The 14,896-nt window shown below is 57.8% G+C and overlaps 1 protein-coding gene across 2 annotated transcripts; it reads right to left on the bottom strand.

The window, feature by feature from the left end:
• Window positions 1-2,348: 2,348 nt before the first annotated feature.
• Window positions 2,349-10,368, bottom strand: ISLR2 (immunoglobulin superfamily containing leucine rich repeat 2). 2 transcript variants are annotated; one of them, XM_049852602.1, is made up of 3 exons: window positions 10,279-10,368; window positions 7,251-7,369; window positions 2,349-5,829 (listed from the first exon to the last, which is right to left on the bottom strand). In XM_049852602.1, the coding sequence occupies exon 3, from the start codon at window positions 5,819-5,821 to the stop codon at window positions 3,590-3,592; it is 2,232 nt and encodes a 743-aa protein (XP_049708559.1). In that variant the 5' UTR covers window positions 5,822-5,829; window positions 7,251-7,369; window positions 10,279-10,368; the 3' UTR covers window positions 2,349-3,589. The 2 variants fall into 2 exon arrangements, with proteins under 2 accessions (XP_049708559.1, XP_049708560.1); XM_049852603.1 differs by lacking the exon at window positions 10,279-10,368 and adding an exon at window positions 7,946-8,117.
• Between the last annotated feature and the right edge of the window lie 4,528 nt (window positions 10,369-14,896).

Genomic DNA, 14,896 nt, shown 5'->3' with positions numbered 1-14,896 from the left:
CACACACACACGCACGCGCACACACACACACACACGCACAGTCCTCAACCTATTAGGCTCCATTCCCACGTAGCAGCCAGAGAAGTTCTATGAGAGAAGAAACTGGAGAAAGCTAAGGTAGCACAACACCTGCAGCACATAGGAGGCACTCAGGGAAGGTGCCCTGGAGGAACAGCTTGGGAGTCCTGGAGTGAGGGATGGAGCTGAGGACTCTGCCTCCAGGCCTCCACCGTGTTCTCACAGTGCAGGCGCCAGGACACTCAGGCCTGCAGAGTGGAAGCAAGGGGACATATTTTGTACTATTCACCAATTGGTTCCTTGGGAGAGGAAATAAATAGTGAACTCCCCTTTTTCGGGCTAAGTACAAGCTGAGGGTCCACAACCACTGGTTAGGGATATTGTAGAAAAGAATTAAACCTCAAATGGGTTGGCGAACTAGCAAGTCTTCAGGGTCCCTTCCAACCCTGGAATGTTACCAGCTTCCTTGAGGAAGGAAAAGGGAAGGAAGAAAGAGAACAGAGAGAAGAGGGGGAAGGAAATGACAGAATAAAATGTAAAAGGAGGCAGGCAGGAAGGCCAGAAGGTGGGGGCCATTGTATGCATGTACCAAACATTCAGAGAAAAGCTTGACAGTTCCTGGGAGGGCAGGTGTCTCTGTGGACAGTTATCAGAGTGTCTTGGGGCCTCAGCCCTGGGTCTGCAGCACCCACCGTTCCAGTCTTCTGGGCCCAGCCTTTGGGCCTGGTCCTGGCCAGGGAGCACAGGGCCTAGTTGAGCATGGTGTGTGTTTATCCGTTACACAGCTTGGCCCCAACAAAAAAGCAGAATGCTCAGTTCTGCCAACATTCCTCTGCAGGCACTCAGGATCCTAGGGGGTTGCCAGGATGGCCCCCAGTTCCTTCGAACAGGGAGGGACAGGAAGGACTCCTTCTCCCCCAGACACTCATGACTAGTGGATTGGGTTGGACCCAAATTGCTGAACCCTCACTGGCCTATCCTGGTCTGTGCCAAAATGCAATCATCCACGGGTCGATTTCCAAAGCAATCACAGGAATTGGGCCATTTCCTGGCCACTCAGCTGTGACCAGGGGCAGGACTCAGGCTGTGGCCCACAGAAGGCAGTGTTTTCTGAGAGAGTTGGACTGGTCTGGGGAGGGAACCTGGGCTCAGGCCTCTGGGAAATCTCCCAGCCACTGCCACGTCCCGGGCTAGGAAAGGATGCTGGGTACCTGGATCCAGGCCTGGACCCAGCCTGGACAGGTGCAAGTAGAAGGACCTGGTACCTACAGAAAGGGTGGGGGAGGAGAAGAGAAGGGGAGAAGGAAGAAGGGAGGGGAGGGATACAGTCTTCACCTGCTTCCCTAATTCCTGCTCCTTTACTCTCTTCTTACTGCCCCTCTGGGCTACTCCTTCTATCCTGGCAGGGGTGGGGGTTTGAACTGAAACAGGCAGCCAGCTCAGCCTCAGGAACCCCACATCCACTTTTGTTTCCCCATCTCTCCAGTTCCGCACCTGAGGAGCCCCATTTCTAGAACTATTAAACTAGCCTGCTTTCAGCCATGTGCTATACATGTGCACACCTTAGCACACCCCCTGCCACGTGTCCGTGTACTGTTCACTGAGCACCTCCCCCTCCCTTACACACACTGGGCTCTGGGCTAAAAGTGTCAGCTTTTTCTGTAGTTTATGTTTAATGTGACTTCTCCTGTGGAAGCCACAGCTGTTCAGCCCCTGTGAGTCCCCCACACTGGCTTCTCAGAGAGCTGAGGCTGGTGTTGGCAGTACACACACACACACACACACACACTCACTCACTCAGGCATTCCTGGAGCTCCCCGTGTTCAGCGTGTGCAGAGACCCACCCCTCCCACTCCGCCAGCCCCCTACCTACTCCCAGCCTCCCCAACCCCCCACCCTTCCATTTGGCTTCGCCCTCCACCCGGGAGCTGGAAGCACCAAACGCCTGGCAAAATCACAAACCTGTCGGACAAAGACAAAAATCACACAAAAGACTGACACTGGAGGGTTTTAGGGGCTTCCTCCCTCTGTCCCGGACAAAGAATCACGGAGCCCAGTTCAAGCCGATAGTTTATTGACTGTTTACATACAGACGCGTATAGAAAAGGGCGCGGGCTCCGGGAGGGGGGGGGGCTACTCCTTCCCGAGCCGCACTTGTGCTGCGCTTCGCAGAGAGGGTCGACCCACAGGCCCGAAACCCCCGACCCCAACCCCGACGCTTTCCTTCAAAAACGAAAAAGGATCCCGACCCAAGTTGCCGCGCCCGCCCTCAACCTCCCTCCCTCCCGGCCCACCTGTCTGCCCGCCCGCCCCCTCTACACTACACGCTCACACTTCACAGGACACAGTCTTTTCCCCTACAGAGCACGCTGTCTAGGACTACACGCCCGCCCAAGGCGATTCTCACCCAAGGAGGGACAGGGCGGGGAGTCGCCAGGGCCTAGCGCTTTCCTACATCCCATCTCGCTGCGGCCCCGCGGAGGCTTTGTGCTAACCAGGGCGCAAGCATTCATGAGGGACCGAGCCAGAGGGGCCGCAGTTGGCTTCCTATGCCCCTAGCCTTCGTGGGCAGGGGTCTGGGCCCCCGGGAGTCGCGGAAACCGCACCGACCTCCGGAAACCCCAACACATTGACAACGAAATTGGCCCCGGGCCCAGCCCGCACCATCAGCCAAAAAGGGGCGCACAGTCTTGCGGCGCTTTAAGTTAGGCTGGAGCGCGAGAGAAACGGGTTCCCGTCCCCCCTCCACACACATGCCCAATTTTTCCAGAAGCTGGAAAGGGCTCTTAGCACCAGGCCTGGGAGTGTGTAGCTGTCTTTGAAAAGAACAAAAATATGAAAATCAGAGCACTGAGCTGAAAGGGGCCCAGGTACCCGGCTCAGTTCCAGCTGGTCAGAAGCCGGCTAGGGCCAGAGCGGGGTGGGGATAGTGGAAAAGGACCCCAGTCGGGAGGGAGGATTTCAAACACAAAACTAGGGGTGTAAGGGAAAATGACTTCCTTTTATGCCACCGGATCCCTGCGCCCCGGAAAGGGCGGAGGGAGTGGGGTCGAAATGGGAGCCCACGGCGCACCGCGCTAGGGACTTCCGCCAGGGGTCCAGGGCTGGTTCCAAGCCACAGCATTACCACCAGATGTTTCCAAGGTCTTTTCCTATTTCCTTTGGATCCAGAGCCGACCGTGGGGTCGGCGGTGGGACGTAGAACCACCTACCAGCTGGTTGACCCCTTAGGGAACCTTCGCGATGGGAATGGAGGGGTGTGGATTCCCCCCTTTCCCGTTTGTGGGGCGTGGCTTATTTGGGGAGGAAGGAGCGAGGAACTGTGCTTGAGGCAAGAGGGGTTCCACCCGCCGAAAGAGTAACGGCAGGCTGTGGGTACTGGGGACTGGTGAAAACGGTCTGCTTTCCCGACGCCCCTAGTATTCAAGATTGGGGAGTGACAAGGGGGCGGAGTGGGTGTACCCGGGGTGGGATGGGGTGATAAGTCCTGCCAGCCCAAGGCTTCTGCTCCTCGGGACCCAAGGTGAGGGGTGGGAATGGGCGGGCCTGGTGGGTCCAGTGGGCCCGAGGTTCAGCCCTCCGTCTGCCTGTAGTTGCCATTAATCTCCTGGGCAATATTGACCGCCTCGGCGCCCAGGGGCAACCGGTCGCTGTACTCGGAACCCGCCTCGAACTCCTCTTGGTTGGCCTTGGACTGGGACTCCACCAGAGAGCAGGCCGCCAGGCTCTCCTCCCTCTGCAGGTCCCCGCTAGAGTCCTCCTGCTCCGCGTCTTCATCCAGACCCTCTCCGGGGGCCTCCTCTGGCTCCTCGCCGCCTGCCTCGCCGCCTGCGGGGTAGCTTTTCTCCGACTCGAGGTAGGAGGCACGCGGATCGAAGTCGGCGGCGATGCGCTTCTCCATGGGATCGGGAGCCTGTGGTCGCAGGATAAGGCGGTAGGGCTTGCCGGGGTGTTTGGCCAGCAGATGGCAGCAGGCGGCGCCCAGCAGGGGTACGGTGGCCAGCACCAGAAGGAATACGCTCACGGCCACAATGACCAACAACGAGGGCAACTCCTTCTTGGTGGCGAACACCACCTGTACGTGACACGCCTCGCCCGCCAGCGCCAAGCACACGGAGTAGTTGGTGCCAGGACGCAAGCCGCGGAACCAATAGGCATTGACGCCCTCCTCCACCCGCGACCACTGCACGGCGGTGCCGCCCCCGGCTGGGCACAGATAGAGTAGGCGCAGGGGCCGCCGCCCAGGCTGCCCAGCTCCCGCGGCCCCGACGGGCCCAGGGCTCCAGTGCGCCGCCAGCGGCGTCAGCTGCACCCTCGCCTCACGCTCCGCCACGTCTAGCGCAATGACTCCCAGCTCGAAGACGTGAGGTTTAAGGTCCGCGCTCTGGTTGAACGCGTGGTTGGACACGTATCGCGAGGGGTCCCCGTGGCCGCACCGCTGCTCCTCCGCTGAGCCCTCTAGGACCTGATTTTCGGCCTCTTCTCCCTCACCTGCCTCCTCCTCCAGCCCCGCCTCCGTCTCCCCGAGGACGCTGACCCGGGCCAGGCCTTGGCCTTTGGTTTTGCCCTCGGGCTTAGAAGGCAGGACGCTGTTGCCCCGACCTTTGGCTGTGGACTTGCGCTCAGAGAGCGGGGTCTGCCCACCGGGCTCTCCCCCGACGCCGGGCGCGTGCTTCGGAGGCCCTGCTGCTGCCACAGCCACACGTACTGACGTCGAGTTGGCGCCCAGCTCGTTGTCTGCACGGCAGGTGTAAACGCCGGCCTCCTTGGCGCTCAGGATGGGCACCAACAGGGAGCCGTTTGCGAGCGCCAGGAAGCGTGGGGTAGCTGGGGGTGCGGGCCAGGCGGGTGCTGGAGTCAGGGTTGGGGCTTCGGTCTGCGTCGGCCCGTCCCCATCCCCCTCCTGGTCCTCTATCCCGTCCGCATCGTCCTCCTCTCTCAGGGCCGGCGGCTCTAAGACTACAGTGCCACCCGGGATCTGAAGGTGCCATTGCAGGCGAGGCGTCGGGTGGCCTTCGGCAGTGCAGTGCAGGACAAGCGTCAGTCCGGCGCGCAGAGGGCTGCCGGGTGCCTCCGGCTCCGGCTCTGAGCTCAGACGCACGCTGGGCGGTGCACAGGGCAGCGTGGGCAGGCGGTGCACCGGCACCCCCTGCAGCGCGGGAGGCGTGGCGCATGCTATAGAGTCGGGCTCGGGCAGCGAGACCCTGGTGCTCGAGGCCCAGGCCTGCAACCACACAAGGCCGCAGCCGCAGTGGAAAGGGTTGTGATAGAGCTGCAAGTGTGACAGAGCGCTCAGCTCGTCGAAGGTGCCGGGGGCCAGCGTACGCAGGCGGTTGTTGTTGATACGCAGGGAGCGCAGGTCCGGCAACGCCCCGAGCGCGTTGCCGGGCAGCGAGCTTAGGCGGTTGTGATTCATTTTCAGCAGTTGCAGAGCGCTCAGGTTGCGCAGGTCGCTCCACGGGAAGCTAGATATGAGGTTGTGGCTCAGATCGAGGTTCTTGAGCTGGCTCAGCACGGCCAGCGCGCCTGACTCCACGGTGCGCACCTCGTTGTGCGCCAGCCACAGAGATGTGACCTGGGTGACGTTGGCGAAGGCCCCGCGCCGCAGGACGGTGATCTTGTTGGCCGACAGACTAAGCGTGGTCACGTTGGCCGGCAGCCCCTCGGGAACTTCGCGCAGTTCCTTGTAGGCACAGTCGGCAAATTGATGCGCATACTTGTCCACGCAGGCGCATGGCTCTGGGCACGCTCCGGCCACTCCGAGCAGCGCGCAGGTCAGCCACAGGGCCCTCAGGGTCGCCATTGCAATTCCTGCAGATGGAAGCGGGGATGAGGGGGGAGAAGGTGACTCGCTAAGCCCCAGTTCCCCTCCCCTACAAAGCCCTGCCTACGCAAGCTGGTCTAGCGCAGGCCCCGGAGCTCGAGTAACCTCTTCTGTGCGGAGGAGCCTCTCTTGGGCACTGGTGGAGCTCAGTAGTCCTGGGATTCGGGGGGTACCCACTCTCAAGGCCCTAGCCACTATTTCCGGTAATCTCATAACTCACACTTATTTCCCGGCCTAGCCCCTCACCCAGCACCGCCAAGCACTAACCTCTCCACAGGCTTTGCAGCTCGCGAATCTGCCCTGGCGGGGAACTGACCCCCCTCCGCTCCGGAGCCTCTGCTCAGCCCCGTGAGAAGGGTCCACAGAACAGGTATCATCTTTGTCGGTGACCAGCTGTCTTCCCTTTGTCCCACGCACAGCACACGGACACGCGCCCATATGGGCACACACAATACACAGGCACAGGTATCACCATCAATCCGCCAACTTCTGCAGGGGCTTCGAGCCTCTATGCGCCATCGAGAGGTTCGCAACACATTTCGCATACACAAAAACACACAGGCACCTAGACACGGGCACCATATACCCCGGAAACCTCATTGTTTTAGCAACAGGACCCCGCATTTGTCCAGCGTTTTCCACCACGGAGCAAAGCACTTTCCTGTCCATTGTGAGAACTGATAGACAAGGACACACGTCCTCACTTGAACCAATCCACACACAGGGACACAGGCTCTCACTTGCTTGTGCACACAGCCCTCCATTGGGGCTGAAGCCCTGGCTTTCCTAGCACAGCTGATCAGCTACGCCTAGAACTTGAACTTGGGGAGGGTGGCCCGCGTGTGGGCTCCGGGGAAGCAGACCCGCTGGATCGTCCCCTCTGTGGTCAAAGTCTCCCGCTCTCCCAAGGGGAGAACTAGGGCTGCAGGGTCAACCTTCTGTCCGGAAAGGGCGGACCTCCTCCGAGGTCCGGGAGAAAATTGTTGGGGGGAATGGTCCCCGCAGCACCCTTTCGGGTCCCTCTGAGGCCCAGGCAGCACCCAGCCGGACAGAGGGGTCCCGCCCGAAGGGCCGAGGGGAGCTGCCACAAGCTAATGAAGCCAGGAAAGGTTCAAGATTCCAAGGCTTTCTCCGCAGTTTCAGAACGCCTGAGGGGCCCCCCATAAAACCTTCTTATCCCCAGCCACACAAACGCACTTACACACAGACACCCCGCCCCGCTGGGGGGCCTGTTAGGCCCAGCAGAGCCCCTCCCACATTCCATCCTTGGGAACCTGGGTCCCCTGCTCCGCCTTCGCTCCCGGGGGAGGCTCCCTCCCCCCTGTCCCGCCCAGACCGCGCTGGCGGGGTCCAGCGCACCAGGCGGGGCCCACCTGGTAGAGGTTGTGGAGCGGTCCCCGTCGCTTACCTGCTTCTCACTGACTCTCCGAGCTCTGCCCTCAGGCCAGCAGCCCCTTTTCCAGAGGCAGTGTCGCCAAGCCCGGGCCACAGACAGCCCTAGGATGCTCCCTGCATCTGTTGCTGCGGCTGTCGGGGAGAGACGAAAGAGGGGCAGAGAAAGGAACTGGTGAGTTTGGGGGACTCCCCTGGCCCCGAGGTCCCACTAGCAGTTTTTTCCTTTCTTGTCTGTACTCCCCACTTCTGTCTGGCTGCAGGTTGGAGAGAGTCCGCGCGCGCTCCCTGACTCATCGGGGATGCGCACAGCCTCTCCCACCTCCCGCTTGGTCCACAATTGTTAGAGACCCTCCTCGAGGCCGAGACACGTCGGTCACAAGGAGTGCTCCCGCGCCCACCGCCGTCGGCTTGTCTCTTTCCAGCTCACCGGACTCCCCATAACCCACATCCCCCCACATTTACACACCCTCTGACATTGTCACTATCCTTCTCCACACCGGCCCCCACGTTCAAATACGTTCTCACACACACAGACCCTCACCCCCTCCACACAGTCGACCTTCACACATTAGAATTATGCATCATAGTGCAATAATCGCGTCAATGTGTTGAGCTCTCGCTATATTCACTCTCATTTTCACACACACCCCCTACCCGGGACACTCCATTCTCCCTCTCCCGCAAGCACACACATTCACGCGCACTCACCCTCACGCGCCCGTCCAGCCTGCGCCCGCGAGCTTCGCTGCTAATTGAATGCGAGCAGCTTTTACGCCCCGCAACACGTGAGACAAACCATCTTTGAGGATTTTGGGGGAAGAAAAGGCGTTGCTGCCGGGTGGGAGGGCGTGTCTTTGCCTTTAAACTCTTTTTGCAAATGTGGGCTGTGGCGCAGACAGACCTCAAGCGCGACCGGCTGAGTTGCGCGCATCCCTGCGCTCACCGACCCTTCGCTCCTGCACTCCTCCTCCCCGAAGACACGTTCAACACGATGCATAATTGATAGTGTTAGCAGAGCGCCTCACCCTCCCTGCCATTTTTGCCTGGATCTGGGCAGATCCGAGTCCCCATCTCCCCCGCCTCCCTCCAGTCCAACCCGGTGACGAGAACGCACGGCACTGCAGGATGCGCAGGGAAGCAACGTCTCCCTCCCTAACCCCACTCCGCCCCTGCCCCGCTTCTGAAAGCCCGACTCTTCGTCTCGTCTTTTGTGGCTAAACCAGCGCTTTAAGCCAACTGCCCAAAGCGCTGGCCCTGGCGCGCCGAGGGGTGGGGTGGGGCGAGGCGAGCCGGATCAACCCACGCTCCTAGGAAGCGGGTCTGGGAGCACCCAAACGCCTCTTTGGCGGGTCTGGCCTGCTCCAGGCTAATGGGGCACTAGGGCTGCAGGGGACAGTGGCACAGACGCGAAGGGTTTACAAAATATTTGCGCCTCTTGGAGCACCGCGGGCTGGGGACTTAAGGGCGAGCATCTCCTCTCCCACGTACATATCTTCACAGGCTCACAAGCAATCACACCGTCACTCCCACACACCATCCGCCAGTGCCGCGGGGGCCCGCCACAGCCCGCCGTCTCACACCCTAACACGACAGCCGGTCCCCACTGTCCTTGTCTCTTGGCGAAACCCAAGCAATTTTTTGCCACACGGAGGCGGAGACGGGGGGTTGCCGAGGCGTTTGGCTAAAGCCCGATTTCTGCCTCCCTGTGCAGCTCAAGGCAGCGCTGGAAACAGCTGCTGGTCAGAACCAAGAAGGGGGACAGACTCCAGGAGACGCGCCCCCCGGCCCCAGCCGTCCTCGCCACAGACACTGGGCTCTCAGGGCGCATGTGGCCCCCCAGTCCTCACCCCGGGCAGCGGGGGTCTCTCGCCGTGGGTCGATGAGACGGGGTTGGGGCCTCTGCGGAGATCAATACCCTGATTTGAGTGTTGCGCATTTTAATGAGCAGAGGAGGGGGTGGGGGAGAGCTGGGCGAGGAGCTCTGCATCTGAAGAGACCACCCGGCCGGGGTTCCGAGGCTCCTTTGTAAATTAAATATGAACAGACTGGCGCACACACACTCTCCGCGTCCCTCCCTCCCTTCTACTCCAGCGGTGGCTACAGGCGGCCCGGCCCAGTGGGCTGGGACCGGCCCGGCTTTCTCAGCCCAGAGCTCAGAACCCAGAACTTCCCCCTGCCTGCCAAGGCCTGGAGTCTCTACAGCAGGAGGGGAAGGGCTCTGGGAGCTGGGGGAGGGGCCCTCCAGGGAGCTGAGGGTAGGCGGCTGCGTGTCCCAACCCCCAAACTGGATCCTGAGGTGGGACAGCCGAGAGCGCGTCCCTAACCCAGGAGGGAGTCTCTGCTGTTTGGGCCTGACTGGATCGGGGAGTGGCGCGGGCAGTGGGTCCCGTCACCGGCTTCTTTGTCTGCGGAGCGAGGAAGCGTCCTGGGTGTAGTGTCGGCGTCTCGGGAACCCTGAGGAGACGGTTCCGTGAGCCTTAGCCGGGGAAGAGAGGTAGAGGGAGGCGGAGGCCCAGCAGCGAAGACGGAGTCGGATCCGCGATGGCTGACCCTAAAGGCTTTCCTGGGCAGGGGTGGGGGAGACTTGGGCGCAGAGGATCCGGCGTGGAGGCACACAGTTGGAGGACCCTCCCCCCAGGCTTTCACCTCTTTCTGGTTCTTTTTGCCTCTGGGGTGGAGGCAGGTGGGCAGGGGACAAGTTGGAAGACTGAGGCGGGGGAAGGGAAGTGAGAATGGGCTCGCTCGCAGCTGCCCGGATTCCCTGTACCGCAGAGGCCCGCCCCTCCAGCGTCCCGGGAATCTCCCGGAGCCCCTAGGCCAAGAAACCTCTTTTGCTTTCTCTCTTACCGGGGGTGGGGGGGGGAGCAAAAGCTGGGGGATTCAGGGGGAAAACAGGGCGCCAGGCGCATGAAGGGGCGGCAAGGGCCCAGCGGGCACCCCGGCACCGGCGCTGAATCCCACGGGCCCCCGAGACTCCCGCCCACTTTCCGGCAGCGCCTTTGTTCCCCGAACCTGCCCTGGGGGAAAAAGATGTCCCTTACCCCAGCCTTCGACCCGCGACCCGGAGAGGCCAGCGCCTGCGCCGGCAGGGCGAGAGCCCTAGCCTCCCAGGCACAGTCCACCGAGGCCTGGTTTGGGAGCCACGACTCAGGCTTCGGCTTCGAATCTCTGCTAGGAGATTGCGCTTACTGCGCCCGGGGCCGCCAGCCGCGCAGGAGCCGGTCTAATGTTTATAATGTTAATAACCATACAGTTACCAGAGGGCCGGAGAACCGAGCTAGAATAGCACCCCCCGCAGCCGCCCACGTCTTTGATCGTTAAAGAAACAGGCACCTTAATCAGGTGTGTGGGAGTAGGGGAGGGAGAAAGGAGGCATAGTAGGTTCCAAGCCACGAGCGCCAAGAGCTCTAGATTTGGAATCTGATGGAATCCGGACTAAGGCATCGGGACGACACTGGAGACCCAGCCACAGACAGACCCGGAGAAGGGGAGAGCTGGAGCTCCAGGCCACTCTTTTGCGTCCGGACTTCTGACTTCGACCTTGAAGACCCTCAGTGTCCGGAGGGTAGGTCGAGTTGAAACTAGAAGGCTTCGGGTTCTCGCTTTGCGGATTCTGGTCTCTGGCCCAGGCCTGGTCCGCGGGCGCCCTCTGCTGGACACCGCCTGCCAGGCGTAGAGGCCGGGAATGATGACCTGGGAACCTGGAGGAAGGGGCTACCGCGCGAGACCTCCACCAAGGCGCGCGCTCCCAGCAGCTCTGCAGTCCTGCAGGGCAAAGTTTTGAAGCCGGGAAGGGGTATTAACCAAGGTCCCCAGGCTTTCCTTCCAGGCCCACCCTAGCCTACGTCCCAGGAATCTGCAACCTCCCCTCCCCTGACCCATCCAAGTTAGGTCCCTGCTTCGCGCCGCTTCGTGTTTTCAGCTTCTAAGGCATTTTTTTTTTTTTTTTTTTTTTAAGGCACAGAAGGCGCCCTATGACTACTCACTGAGCGAATAGTCCTAGGCAAGAACCACTGAGCTAGTCGCTGTTCCTGAAGGGAAACTTTCCTGTACACCCCCCATCACCTCCTGTACCGCAGGAGAGCCATCTCTGAGCCTTGTACCGGGCCCTAGAAGACAACGACTTTGTCAAGGGCCTGTAAGATGTCTGAGATCTAAAAAAGAAAATCTGTTGGCTCTAAGAGGGGAAAAGAAAACAATAAAATTGAATTAAGAGATGTTGGATGAAATGTTTAGGACATGTAACACAGCAAACGGTTCAGTTTCAACTCCATGCAAAGAGTTATGTGCCTTGATTTTCATGTGACACAGGAGTAACTATGAGCTTGCAGGGAATGTGGGAGGGACCTCTGAGAGTCACAGAGCCAGCGCCTCCATGGGCTTCAAACATCCCCAACCAAACATCCGCCAGCGTAGCAGCCTGCTCAGAAACCCCTCCCTGGCTCCCCACCTCCCAGCTGCCCTCCAGCCAGAAGTCCCTGAGAGCTTGCAGCTTACCAGCTTTCAGCTTCTGCAGTCCTGTGTCCCTACCCTCTTGACACAGTCACACAGTCCTCCCACCAGCCCCTCCAAGAAGCTGCTGTCCTCTTTTTATGTCCAGAGAAATCTCACTCCTCAGGGAAGCCAGGTTCTGTTCATACTATCCCACTTCTCCCCATCCTTCCCCTCATAGGCACGGTCTAGTGGGTAGAAGGACAGATTCTACCACCAGATTTCACTGTGCACTAGCTGTGTGACCTTGAGCAAGTTTCTTAACCTCTCTGTGCCTCAGTAAAAGGGGTATAAATAAGAGTGCCTATTTCATTGGTCTCCTATGAGGATTAAATGAGTCAAAACTTGACTCATAGCCATCCCTATAGAACAGAGTAGAACTGCCCCACAGAGTTTCCGAGGAGTGGCTGCTGGTGGATTCAAACTGCTGACCTTTTGGTTAGCAGCTGAGTTCTTAACCACTGTGCCACCATGGCTCCCACTACATACAAGGCACTTAATATTTGGCACATAGAAAGTGCTCAGTAAATGAGCTGTTATTTTATTAACAATAGCCAGAATTAATCTTTTTCTCACTTGGATGAACTGGATACAGGTGTGATAAGAAGTGTCTGGTGCGCACACCCCTACATGTATGCGTTCTTCCTCCCCCAGCAGGGAGGAGGACCTTGGCCCTGCCCCAAGATGCCTGTCTCTACCCACTCCCCATATTCACATATTGCAGGCATAGGCAGCAATCCGAATGATTGCTAGTATTATTTGTAAAGGTTTCTAGTACCCATGCTTCAACCCAGATTCTGACGCTCACTGCTGTGTCACCAGGGTGCCTGTTTGGAAAGACCTACAGCTGCAGCTTTGTGGTGGGAGGTTTTTAAATAAAATCACAATCTGTTTAAGTATTTATTGGGCTCTGTGACTTTAATTATTTTCTAGGGAAAAAAAAATCCACATTTGCATATGGAATGACTGTTGACTTCACAGGAAAGTAGCAACCTGTGGCAGTTTGCTGGAGGCAACTGGGAGGAATTTCCTGAGTGGTTCAAATGGAGCTCCACGTTATTAACAATCCAGGGTCCTGTCCATGACCTTCCTCCCCGTGCTTTGGTGCTTTCATGAAATTAGCTTAACGTGCTGGCTAGGCTGTTTATTGCCAGCAAAATTAACGACAGCTCTTTCAGTGGCAGCTCATGTAATTATCTGGATTGAGGATGGGGAGCTCCTGCCTGGGAGAGGCAACACTCGGGCTTATGGGGGGCAACAGGCTCAGCTGCTCCACTCCAGCCCAGGCAGGACTTAATGTGAAGAGCTGAGAGTGCGGGAGGTATCGGAGAGGGAGGGCAGGGAATTATTTATGATGCTTCCATCTGCAACCAACAAAAATTCTGCCTCAAAGGATCTTAAACTATTAAGTGTATCAGCCCATAAAGTAAGAAGTAGGCTGGCTTCAGGGCTGGTTGATTCAGCAGCTCAACGACATCAGCAGGGCCCAGGATCTTTCTGTCTCTCTCCTCTGCCACCCGTAACAGGGATTCAGCCTAAGACTCATGTCCTTTGGCACCATTGAATGGTTTTAGCAGCAGCTGGGGTAACATTCTGATTGGTAACAAACTGGTAAGGCTAAGCTCTCTTTCTAGAAGCCGCAAGACTCTCCACGGGTCTTACTGATACACAATGACTAAGGACTCACCCACCATCTCTGAACTACTAATCACTGGCAAAGGGAATGGGATTGATTGTCTTAGAGTAATCATCTTGCCCTGAAATGGATGTTAAGGAGTCAGTCCCAAGGTGCACTACAATCAAGAAACCCTCCTTCCGCCTTAAAGAAAGATTTGGGAATCACATGCTCAGAGTAATCTAATAATTCTGTCAGAATGAATTGAAATGAGAACAACCACAATTGTAATGAACCGTATTGGACACCTCCTTATCTGCAGATTAGACCAGTCTATATCCATAATCTGTGACCAGGGTCAGGGCTCAGTATGGGGTCAGGGTCAAGTTTCAGGGCATGGCCAGGTTCAGGACTCAATATGTGATTAAGGTCAGGTTCAGCCTGGGGCCAGGATTATGGAGCTCTCTTGGATAGATAAGCAAATCACAGAATCCTCTGCTTTCCTAGAATTCTTGAAAGGATACAAATCTGTTCTTGGAAATGTCAGTGCTGGGATCCAAAGCTATTTTGGGAGCAGTGGAAGCTTCCGTCGTTAGTTGGATATGTATGAATAGAAGATGTTTATGAGCTCAGAACTGTTCCTACATGACTTCACATCCTAAACATGTCACCTGCTCCTATGGCTGAGAAGAGAGGCACTTTCCCATAGAGGTGGAAACAGGAGGGAGAATTCTACCCTAGTCTTATGAAGTATGCGGAAGCAGGGCAAAGCAGTGGCAACCATACTGGGCTTGGAAATCTCGCTCCAGTTGCACTGACTGTGTGTGGTCTTAGGCTCTTCCTTCCTTTTCTCCATCTAAGTTTCTCCACTGCCACAGTAAGAGATGGACTCCATGCTCTCCGAGGCCCTTCCAGCGTGGCTGTTCTCTGAGATCCTGGTTCTTGGAGCACAGACTGCAGGAGATGCCAGTTTGCAGATTGACCCAGAGCCTCTGGGAGGCAGGCTGCCTTCCAATGGGGCTTCCTGCAGTAGGATGTCCTCAGAATGTCTGGTGGCATTGCTTCTCTTCCTCCTCCAGTCCCTGGACAGTTTTTTTGTTTAATTTCCCACCACACTGCAGTCTGCCTCATTTCTGAGGCTATTAGCACACCCGACCCCAGGAGCTAACCCCCTCCTCAAAACTACTGGGTACTGCTCTGTGGATAGGAGGCACACTTCTCAAAGGCCCTTGACATAGTAGGATTCAGGGAGCAGCATGGGTGATGTTAGGAATTAAAATCTGACCACTGACTATTTCAGAAGCCTTGGTGCTTCGGTCTCGGAAGAAAGACCAAGGCTGCCAGGGGATACCTGGCTGGTGGGGACATCCAGAAGAATGCACAACTCTTCTTGTAGTTCTGGCCACTCCCCTCTGCCCTGATTCCCTCAATGTCTTAGTCAGGGTTCTCTAGAGAAGCAGGAACAGTGAGAAATACATACATATATACACGGAGAGAGAGAGAGAGAGTTGTACTTCTAGGGGTTGACTCATGCAATTGTGGAGGCTGGAAAG

The sequence above is a fragment of the Elephas maximus genome, chromosome 13, assembly GCF_024166365.1.
Source record: "Elephas maximus indicus isolate mEleMax1 chromosome 13, mEleMax1 primary haplotype, whole genome shotgun sequence".
Taxonomy (NCBI): Eukaryota; Metazoa; Chordata; class Mammalia; order Proboscidea; family Elephantidae; genus Elephas; species Elephas maximus.
This window is presented reverse-complemented; position numbering and strand designations above follow the sequence as displayed.

What these genes read in the sequence shown, in the direction of transcription:
- ISLR2 (XM_049852602.1), bottom strand. Translation starts at nt 5,821, where the DNA reads ATGGCGACCCTGAGGGCCCTGTGGCTGACCTGCGCGCTGCTCGGAGTG.